Source organism: Metopolophium dirhodum, chromosome 8 (genome assembly GCF_019925205.1).
Source record: "Metopolophium dirhodum isolate CAU chromosome 8, ASM1992520v1, whole genome shotgun sequence".
In the NCBI taxonomy this organism is placed as follows: Eukaryota; Metazoa; Arthropoda; class Insecta; order Hemiptera; family Aphididae; genus Metopolophium; species Metopolophium dirhodum.
The window spans coordinates 2,209,794-2,222,448 of NC_083567.1; the positions used below are offsets into that span (position 1 = coordinate 2,209,794).

General features: G+C 34.0%; 1 protein-coding gene across 1 annotated transcript in view; it reads right to left on the reverse strand.

The window, feature by feature from the left end:
• The window catches only part of LOC132950384 (UNC93-like protein), a 54,007-nt gene that overhangs the window by 14,305 nt on the left and 27,047 nt on the right, over positions 1-12,655 (reverse strand). Inside the window, exons 4-5 of the mRNA XM_061021806.1 lie at positions 9,384-9,546; positions 6,170-6,437 (exon numbers count right to left, since the gene is read on the reverse strand). Of these exons, the coding sequence (XP_060877789.1) occupies positions 6,170-6,437; positions 9,384-9,546 (431 nt within the window). The remainder of the gene's footprint in view (positions 1-6,169; positions 6,438-9,383; positions 9,547-12,655) is intronic.

A 12,655-nucleotide genomic window follows, 5' to 3' on the forward strand; every position in this document is an offset into this window, starting at 1 on the left:
TGTAACAGATCATTACAATGTCTTACACGTACCTATACCATGTTATAATAACACACATCGCGCGTAATTTGCACCGAGACACCATTAGTGACCATTGACGGATGTTTGTCTCCGTCTCTCTGTCACGGCGCTGTACAATTTACGCATAATATTATAGCCGACCGTCTGTAGTCTCTCGTCTGCTGCAGTAAAAAGGCCGCGGCGGGCGTTTCCTCCTCGGGAGCAGCTGACGATATTATATTATTATATTGCATCGCACGCGGGTGGATTGAAACGGTCCCGAAAAACGGGTGAGCTGCACTTTAACGGACCAACGATAACGTACGCATACCGTTTAGATACACCTCTCGCTGCAATAGTATATTATTATTTATTATAATATATTATTATAATGCGTCCGGTGCGACCGAATCCTTAACGGCCACCGCTCGTCCATATTATGTACGTCACTATATAGTACGCCTATCTGCAGCACCTATAGGTGTATAGTCTCTGTGTCTGCATATCTCTCTCTCTCTCTCTCTCTCTCTCTCTCTCTCTCACACTATTTCTCTATCTGTCGCTGTCTATCATCTGTCTCTCCGTGTCTCCCTCACGCCAGTCACCGTCCCGCGTCCGTTTCTCGATCGCACACTCGGTCCGAATGGGTTTTAATATTTTTTTTCCACACACTTTTACTGCACATTTTAATATATAGGTACTATAGCATGCTTATTATTATACGTGCCTATATTATTCACTAGGCTTGCAATTATTACAACCATAACAATTAACAATAATATACGAACGGGGCTGCTGGACACCGGGAAACGGCACGCGTCCGACGTGTGCAATCGTATGACCGCAGCAGCGCGTAAACACATGTATAGGTACCTACCTAGGTTTAGGTATACTATACTATTGCGTACAGCCGACACAGCTCGTATAGAGATACGCGAGGCGTATGACATATTATACGCCGCGCGTCGATGACGACTCGCGGTGAAAGTCCAATGCGAAATAGGTACCTACGTGCTACTATAATACGTGCAAAATAATTATGTAATATCATATGGCTGCGATAAAATTATTATTAATTTTTTACTCGTCGAAATTTCGGTAGCCAACTCGAATCAAAAACGCTGAAGATTGCTAAAGAAATATAGATGTATGTTTTTATGCTAACCAAGTCCGAAAACATATTATGTATTATATACATATACTATTAGGTGGGTCGGGAATTGGCAAAGAATCGAATATTATTGCGAAACGACCGTGGAACATAGGTTACCATAATATGTATTGACGGTTTTACGAGAAAAAAAGTCCATAAAATGCCCATAAATGTTGGTTGTGCGACCTGGCCCGAGTATAGAGAATATAACGACTTCGTGGTCGGTTTAAAACGGTTCGCGGTGTATAATTTAGCAGTAAGTACACATTATTTATTTTTCGATTTCGTTCAAGTTTTTGAAATGTCTCTTGAAATTCGCTTACTTGCTTTATTAAGAATATATGAATATATAAAATACAATATGGAAAATAGTGCTTATAAATCTAAACTGTCGTTAAAATTCGAAAATTTATGAAATTTACAATTGCAGAACTTCGTAATGGAAGTAAGAAGAACGATTGTGCCTTATATTGACGACAAAACCCCAAAATAATGTGTTGACTCTGCGTCGAGTTCCGAGCTCTGATTATAATATTATATGAAAAATGCGCCGTTTCACTCTTTTCCGCCTTATGCGCAATTATAGTAATAATAATAATTAATAATATTAATTTCATAAAACATTTGCACGTTGTTGTCAGGCGACAGGCACGCGACCTCCGCTACCACGGATGGTCCTTGATGGAAAATTAAAATATAATATACAAGTATGCATAATATTATGTATATAATGTACCTACGATGCATATGAAAACATTCAAAACAATCGGTGCGGTGTCAGCGGGTGACGAATTTAATCGGTTTTTTTCTTTTCCGAACCGTCTTCGCGTACCTTTATATAATATGAGCACATAATAATATAATATTCTCCATTATAAATTGCATTGTACGCACGCGAGTCGGTGCGTTCACTGTCGCGAGTTTCAAAAATTATTATTGTATTCCACGTCTGCGCGGCGCACATAATATAATAATATACGTAACACGGCCGCATTGCGATTCACAATATAATGTGCAATATAATAATTATACGATGTCGGGTATGCACCTGCATGTCGGGCGGATATCTGCAAAAAAATTAGGTACCTAATCGTGTAGTGTATGCTACCCACCGTTACCCACCAAAAAACTGTACGCATCATGCAGTAGGTTTTCTACCGGAAAATATCACGTACCTAACTACGCTCTTATGTATGGTATATTTTTATTTAATTCTATTACCTACATGAAAGTATATGTGACTTGTGTTATCAAGATAGACAACATATTATTATAACGGTCGTACAATACTATAATAGCTATTATGCATTTACATTGCTAAATATCTGATAAATTACCGGTAAATATCCACCAAGACCCACAATAGCTTACTTTTAGAAATTATGTTATTTTAGCCTGTGTTGTTTGTGCTTCCACCTAGCTGCGTTGAGCAACGGATTTGTTAGACCACCAACTAAAAGAGGAATGGTGACGGTCCAACACGAGAATTTATTTGAAGATTTCTGGGATGACGTAAATTGCCCAGCATAACAATATATTATAACGTATTGAAATAATTGACAATTATGATTATTAGTCAATTTTAGCCAGTTAAATTGTTATTAATCAGTGGGTATTAGGTATGTAAAAACGGTAAACACCCGTAAACTTTTTTGGTAGATATAGGTAGATAGCTTTTTACTGTGGGTAGCATACTACACCGACGAAGTAGAAAAAAAGTGTTGTTTGAAAAAAAGAACGCACCTTTATAATATGTATATAGGGCATTGGTATTATGTTTATTAGTAAGTACCTACCTCGGTATGATATTGACATACAACGATGTAATGACGTGTGATCTACCTACCTATAAAATCGTCATAACTGTTGAATCCGATTATATTAATTTTGATCGAGCACAAAAAACTGATTTAGTTCGAATTTTAATAAATCAAATAGTGTTTACACACCTATCGACTCATGATATACGATGTACAATACTTAGTGCCATACGTGCAATGCAGTGGCTTCACCTATAATATTTATATTATTGTCACAAATCGGCAATCAGTTAATATTGTACTTATCCCCGTAGGTGTAAAACGAGTTATCATTTACATAGATAGGTATATATTATATTGTGATGTAATATTTTGTAATCCGCGGCGTTAATTTATAATCATTGTTATTGCCCATGATCGCAGTCGTCGTCTGCGGAGGGAACTCGTCGCGACGCCACCACCGGAACGGTTTCCCAGAGAAATCACCAACTCAAAAGTGTGATAATAATATTATTCATTGTTATAATATTATATATGTTGGTATCGCTGACGTGTAACCATCATATTAATGTTTACGCGACAGCCTCGGGACTGTTATATTATGTAGGTACCTATCCGTTTTCCAGAGGTCAAAGGAAAAATTAAACTGTCCACTTGTCATTCGTCGTTTATATAATAATAATGTGTATCGGCACAATGGTCGACTTTCAAAAAAAAAAAAAAAATTAAAAAAAGAGGACAATGCGAAAAATTATTATACATACATAATATTATAGAAATGAATCGCCGTTATCGTGATGTTTTCCCCCAAGGACGGTGCGATGACGGTTTATAGAGGCAAATTAGTTAATGACGACGACAATGACATTGATGACGATGATGATAATAATAATAACAACAATTGGACATCGACCGCTACGTTATTATAATAAAAGTATGCATGCATATATTATTTTAATTTTATTTCAAATAACCCTCGACATCTGCAGTGGGCAGATCCGGAATGAACCAGCTGGTATCTATACGCATCGAGTTTAACTCGGTGAGCCGGACTAAGTTTTGGTAGATTATAAGGCGTATTAAATTTAGTTTTCTAATTAATTTTATATGGGTTTTGGACAATATTGGCGGTGTTGGACATCCGGTAGCACTGCCTGTGGCCACTGGGAGAGATTTACATTTCTTGATTTATAATATATATTGTATATGTATTTGGATTACATACAAATGGATTCACGGTTAACAAAAGATACACGTATGTGAGTAACTGTTAGTTAACTGTAGGTAGTTTGTTGAGTAAATTTGTGGCAACGATGAATTTGATTGTGGCGGAAGGCATACACGATATAATGTACTTTACTCGTCAATAGTATAATATCCGTACAGTTTTGGGTCGTCCCGATTCTGCATAATATAGTTAAAAGGCACTAATTATGATAATGAATTATTGTTTTCTACAAAAAATATCGACTTTAAAACGGCACAGTATTTCTATGTAGGCATGACTTAACATTTTGATTAAATAAATACTTATATCTAGGAAGACGATAAAACTTGAAAGCATCACTAAAAATTAGCACTTGCAATTCAATTTTGTTTTTTTTTTAACTGGTGAAATCGTCAACTTGATGTTGTGAACATTGATGGTGAAATGGGGGGGGGGGGGGAGGGGTGGAGTATTTTTAAATGTCAAAACACAATGAATGATAAGTAATAATGGAGGAGGTCGGACGTGTTGTAGGACACATAGTATTAACAAAATATAAATATAATTATTATTGACTACAACTAACGTCGACTATTCAACATTATGGTCAATATAGTCCTTTAAATCGGCTCTTTGCCTAATAATCTATCAGATCTCATAAGCATCACTACTCTAATTTTTGATTGTTAATTTAAGTTTAAGTTTTAAATATTTAAATATTATATTGTACATTTGTGCATTTCTTATTTCTATTATTTTATGTATCACTCTTGCAGTCTTACCCCGTACCAGTATTTTCAATTATGTTGATTTATTATACTACTGTACTTGAGCTTTCCAGGTTTTAATTAAATAAAAAAAAAAAAAAATTTGTATATTATTCAATACTATACAGGTACTCAATCGTTATATTATCGTAAATCGTAATTCAATTTTTCATCACATAATGTATATCAATGTAGCACTGATTTAACTTCACATAGGTAATATAATATTATGCGTGTCGAGCGTATGCGATGGCTTTCATATTTATATTCTATTAAATTGAATGGTGATTTTTATACCTACGTATTTTACTTTAATCGTTCGGTTCTTCGCGCCGCACTTCCTATATAGTGCGAAAACCAAATTAAAATACAGACCATCGTACCTACACAACATACTCGTTATATTATAGGGGAACGCCTTATCACTACTTTTGTACTTGACAAAATTATATATTTATTGCGACGCCCATTGTTCCGGTGAAGGTTAAATTCCAAATTATTTCTAAGTATACACCCAACGCCGCCGACTCCTATGTTATAATATATTGTATAATGAGTGATGTGCAGTCGCTTGCTACCGCACGGAGGTTATAAGTTATAACCGTATTTGTTTTTGGTGACTAATTATATATGTACCTACCTATATAATATACAATACATCTACATTTATTATGTAATTTCGTGCAAATAATCAACATTTTTTTTAGGTCATTTACCAAGAAAATACACCTATGTGTGCGATTCTATAAGGATTTATTTAGGTTTTTATTTCGAATGGGGGAACTGGATTAATGGAAAAACATTTTAGCAAATACTCAAATATGTCGATTCGGATATAAAGATCTCAGACATAGTTTAACATAGGTACATGAAAATAATTTATAAATTCATATGATATTAGTTCACCTACCTGTATTACGCACTTCTGTCGATATTATTATCTATACAGTTCTAAATTATTCTAGTCCCTATTATAGGTATATAATATTATATAATATACATTTAAGGTTAAAGTGCAGTGTATATGATTTTGACCACATTTGTTTTTCGCGTGATCGGACCAAACATCAAGTCAACCAACCAAGTATAATAATATACAATATTTTGTTACTGGCCAAGTTTACTTACAAGTTACTCACAATAGCTTCTTTTTTTTTTTACAGACCAAATAATTTTTTAGAGCTTAGCACCATTTCCGCGCGTCGGCGTCTACGATTAAGCTAATTTAAATTTATTGTATATGACTAATGTCCAACGCGTCTTTGTCACCAGATTTACTTACCGCTCATTTGAGTCTGCCAGACGGCGTCGCCGACGCCCCACAGTCCCGATATGGTGAAGAACAGTTTGGGGTTGTTGGGATGGGGTCGCCACACGATCAGGATCCATATGAGTATCGAGTGAACGATGAAACCCAGCACCATCAGCGGCAGTCTTCCGATGTACTTCATAATGGTTCCGAACAGCAGCGAGCATATTGCGTTGACCACGCCAAAGCATATCATCACGTACCCGACGGATGGAATGCCCAGGGCGCAGGACACGTACGCCTGAAACCGACACGGTGCTTCGGTAAGTCGACATTATAATGTGATACAATATAATATTACGATGTAGGATGTATAAAAAAAAAAACAAATACGCATGAATCGGTCGTATCGGTTAATATAATATATTGTCTTTGGTTTCATAGGAGGAGAGTCAACGATAGACCATAATCTAAACATCCGACATATAACGGAGAAATACTACGGACAATGGACATGATAAATAATCGTTAATGATTTGATGAAGCGGGCCTACAATAGTGTAAATAGGAATCTAGGAAAAAATCCCCAAAACTATAGCCTACAACTGTGGACAGTGCTGATAATCCCAGAAAAATTAGTCAAAATAATGGAAATATGAAATTCTGATACATACCTAATGTAAAATCAGATATTACCAGAGAGTCAACATAAACACAAAAATTACGCGCATAATGAAATAATTCAGTTAAGAATAAGAGTACTAAAAACAAAGCCTATATACTTGGCCACGATAACACGATGCTCAGTTCTAGAGTACTGTCTAAAGCTACAAAAGATAAACATGAAACTGTATTCTCGCAACTTGCTATCTGTGACCGATAGTAATGTAGGTGAGATATTATAGTCCACAATAAAGGAGACTAAGAGGAGTTCCTTATCTTCGAAAGAAAATTTTTACGGAAAATCATGGACCTGTTGGAAATAAAAGTGGGGAATATAAGAGAAGGAAAATCGATGATCTACAACGTTTATACAACCAGCAAAATATCAGATTGTTCCGAAAACCAAAACGATTTGAGTGGGCTGAGGAAAGTCTTATGCGAAATGTCTTGATCAGAAATCCAACAAGAAGTGACCAAGGGGAAGCAAGGGTGAGGATGGATATATTAGGTATCAACGAATTGATGTAAATGGATATTATAATGAAGGTTAGTGGAAGCGTGCAAAAAACGTCAATTGCCTATATATAAGCACTAGAAAAAAGTATTTGCACTTTCCCACTTAGCACAAGATTTGATTCAAATATTTACAGCACTTTGGGTCCTTGGGTTACATATATACACGTCTTAACGTCTATAATAATATGATCTTATGGACACATCATTTTATGTATACGCGAAGTCACGAGCGCAGGTGAGTATATATTTTTTCTCATACTTGAGTCTATCATTAAATTATTACGGTTTTATGAAGGATATTTAATTTTGGTATATATATTTAATAGCAATAAGTTCACGGCTTTCATGCAAGTAATAGAAATCTTACGACTTGACATTTTGTATAATTAACTATTGTACAAAATTAATAATACGAATTAGTTACCTATTAGAACATTCAGCTTATTGATATTGATATTTATAAATATATACATAAAATATATACCTATATCTATCTATAGGTAAATATTAGAGTTCGTGTCTCGTGCTACTAGTCGTGTGTTGCGCTTTTACTCGCTGACAAACCATCGATGTAGTTTTACTTATACCTACCTCTCAAGTCCCCATCCCCCTTAATTTTACCGATGTATAATTACGAAATATGTATACAAATAATGGTATGAAAACTAAAAATGATATACACATGACGTATATTATCAATAGGTACCTACTTATTAAATAATATTATTATAATGTATAGTATATACTGTACGCGTTGCGTTGTAAACGACCACCACGGTCGTCGGTATAATCACCGCGGTATCGACGGTATATATAAATAGTACCACATGAGTATATGTTATATTATGCATGACGCAAATTATATAGGTATTATGTTTACCTACATGCGAAAACAATTTAATGTCACGCGCTGGAAACTATAAAAAAATCATTCCGCAGTGTAGTGAAATATTATAATTGATTGTTCGCTGATTGTAACGTACTAAATTATATTATTGCGGTGCAAGTAAATATTATAGTAGGCATTATTGTTATTACGATTGTTGTACTACAGAGTATGGGCCGCCAGTTTCGCGACAATAAAATTGTATACACCTATCCATGACACGTGTGTATTGTTGTTAGCTGGTGCAGTATTAGGGCCCGGAAGTTCAAGCGCTGTGTTGTATATAGTGTGTATATACAGTGTACAAAAACGTGTAAATTTTCAATATAAACTAGATAATATTGTCGGTCGGCACTTGGCAAATCGCGGCGATCTTTCAATTAATTTAACACTGATAAATGCAAGAGAGTATAGGTATATACTTTTTACTTTTTACCACTGCGCGCCGCAGTACCTACAATAATTATTTTTGTTAGAGCGTCGATTGTGTTGTCGCCACATTTTATGCAAATTTCAATAACCTAATGAATTTTTCACACTTTGTAGCTATTTTTTTGGACCGTTTGTTGAAAAGTACGTATGATTGCATCGACACGCGGGTCCTAAACATACAGTGGGTATACGGTAAAAAGCACGCGATGACACTCCATTATTAATGTTTTGCTCGTGTTTACTAAATATACATATAGGTATCAATATTAAAATATAATATTTGATTTTTAATTCCCTTGCAAGTTGTCATGTCAATTTTTATCGATTCCAATTAATTAAGAAAAAAATTGTTTTTTTAAAGATCTATTATAATATTGAATATACCTAAGCCGACTATCGGTATGTTTGTATATACCTATTATGTTATATTTTTTTTGTTTTAAAACATAGCGAACGGTGCTGTGACGCTTGGAAGGGAGATGGTTACATCGCAAGCACCCATAGACCACCCTAGCTACATCAACGCCAGTTTTGATTCACGATACTATACTCCAGTTTATACTTAGGTCAACTCCACATTACGGGTATAATTACCACTAGTCAATGTCAAAAATAAAATCATCACCAATTGTACTAAATCAATAATAACAGTCGAGAAAGCAACACACACTAGTCCTGAAGATAATATATTTAATAGTAGCTTCTACTTAATAATAATAATAATACAAAATCACGTATGCGATGACTGACCTGCGTGAAATCGGCTCCGATGAACGCTTGTTCCATTCCAATCCAAATGGTGATCGGTATGAGGAGTTGTTGATAAGGTTTTTTCAGCTGATAAGCCGTGGCCGACAACAGTTGAATACCGGACAGTTCCTGGCTATCGGCACGCCTCTGTTTCTCTCCGTATCTGTATACACAGAAAAACGCGTTCGATTATAATTTGTAATTATAATATATATATAAATTATAACGGTATATACACTGCCCGGGAAAACAATTAATTTTTTTAACACATATTATGATAGTGTGGATTTTTAATTTTGGTTTTTACACGTTTACAAGATAGAGGCAGCTGCAGCCGCAGTGCACGATGTGCACCTATCCCTTGCCTGACAGATCCAATAATTACGACATTTTATATATTATAATACACACGGTGAAGGTTTGCCAACTCTTGGCAGAGTTCGAGAAAGAACCCTCCGACTCGTGCCTATATATTATTATAATATCACAGGAACTGAATTTCGTTGTTTGTATTTTTCAAGAAACTAAATACATTTTTTTTTTATTTGTATAATGCAGATTATTGGGTTTTCTTATTTTTCAATTTTCAATTTGCACAATCCATATAAATATGTACCTAATACCAATATATAATGCAATACACTTTCCGGAATAAAATATGTACCTGGACATTTTGGTGTATAAACATACAATAATAATGATTAAAACTATATTGAGGTATAGTATTCATACGAAGTTTATAGTTTTATAATTGATTATATGTTATATAACTATATAAGCATTCGTGAGCTATTCATAAAACACATATCGTCAAATGCACGTATGTCGTACGTCATAACTCATAATAATACATAGGACCTATAATGGTCAGGTAAGTATAGGTACAATAAGTTATATGCTAAGGAAATTTTACATTTTTCAATTTTCGGAAATAACAAAAAAATTGTGTTATTGCCCTATAAAATGTCTTGGCACAACTTGGAGTTCATGTGAAATGAATAAAACAGGACCGTAAAAAATGCTGAGCTGTGAAAATTCGTGTTACCGACAGCCGCCGTTGGACCATGTGTTATAACTTTTATAATTAATAATTATAAAACTATACAAAATATAATAAAGTTATGTAATAACTAATAATATGTTGCAGCTATATAATAATAGGTATAATACTCTTATTTCGATTTCATAAAAATTTATTTTACATTAGACAAATTTCGAAACATTGATTTTTCACTTACACATTTTCGGGTGCTCTGTAACGCGCGTGTACCTACGCTACGAACACAAAATATTTAATAAGACACGAAAATGAGTGCTTAGAAGTACCGCGCCCATAACAGTTACTCATTGCGCGGTCGTACCTTTGTATTCACACTATTCAGTAGTCAATAAACACTTATTATCTAGAAAAGTATTAATATTTATGAAAATTATTACAAGTACTTTTGAAACAAAACGATAATTTTGAAAAAAATTATATTTTTCAATATAATATTATTATTTGTTATTATTTCGTAAGTTTTTTGTTACTTTTTTGAATAACAGGAGATATGTATCTTTAATTTGCTACTCCAAAGCAATGTATTTTTCTGAGAATTTCAAAATATAATTCGAACGAATAGTTATTTATAGTCAAGACTTAAGAGTACTTATTTAAACTTTAGACAAGCTGAATAGTGAACCAAAAGTTTATGGAGTATCCCTGTGACATTATATTCCGTTTATCTAAACTTAAAAAATTAGCAAAATGTCCGTTTTGTAGTTACAGGTATTTAAAAGTCTATAAAACTAAAAATTCAAAAACTTTAATACGGCATAATTGCATGACGAGTGATTCATTCTAAAAATAACTACTCGGTGCGTATAAAATATAAAAATATATATTATTGAACATATTATATTGTATACTTTAATACGCTGTATGCGAAACAAGGAACAACACAATATGCGCGAATGGTTTTTCGGAGCACCGTCATCGTATAATATTATTATTTATTACATTCTTAAGATGCCGTCTGCGAAACAAATAACACAATAAGTCTCTTTTGTAATGATTCCCGTATGAATGTGTATAGGCTTACGAATATATTTAATAAATTTGTTCGCGTTGACAACGAATGGGATACATCATTATTACGACGCGACGACGTGGTGACTATTAATTATTCTATTCATCGAAATAATGTCTTTTTTAACCACCTCACGATCACGCGATCAAATGTTTGATATATAATAATATGAGAAAACTTGACGGGACCACAGCGCTACTAAATATTATATACCTATAGGTATACGAGCTAAAACCGTAATGTCATAGGTATGTCGCGTATAATATAATACGCCTTCCAATACTTCTATAAAGTAATACATATTTTACTCGAATTATTTCGACGTTTTCGATTCCAATCATAGGGTATTAGGTACAGTATATTATAGTCCCAATAGTGTTATAATTTTGTTCCGGAAAGCATTGCGATTCGTGCGGAATAAAGTACATTCTTATACCGACCGGAAATACTGCTGTGCTCTATATAATGATAAAATAATAATATATGTACACACGAAATAGAACCGTCGGTTATTAATACCGAATAAAACCAAACATTAACAATATAATTTTAAATTTTTTCATGACCCACACAGCCGCAGTACCGCGTTTTTGGCAATTGCGTTTTTTTTTTAGCTGCGAAACGGTATATCCTACACGTAGCTGACATAATATGCATATCAGATTAAATTAAACAACGATATATTATAAGGCACACCATTATAAGGTATTTATGACTCATGAGTATAATTATGCCATAATATGATATCGAACCTTCTATATAGATGCACAATGGCCGTGCTTTAATACATATTACGGTAACCGAGCTGTCGGTGTGGATGTCATATTTTCAAAGTTGAAATCTTTCATTCTTTTTATACGCGATTCGAATATTATAGTAATCGTACTGACGAACAACGCATACATAGGCGATAAGCATTAGGTATTTAAGTACTGCGACGTTATTATTTCAAGTACACAGTTTCATCGAATTTTAGCAGCTTCTACAGCTTTTTATATGTTTTCAGTTCCTTACACTAAACAACATATATAATATAATATTGAAAGTATGTATAACAAATTAAAACAATCATTGACGTTTGTTACGTGCTGTCCAGGAACGCGTCAAAAGTGGTGCGATTAAGGGCGAATTGGACAAAAAAATTCAAAATATTTCAATATCTTGCAGATTAAAAAAATGTTTTTTCCATTTATTGCATTCTAC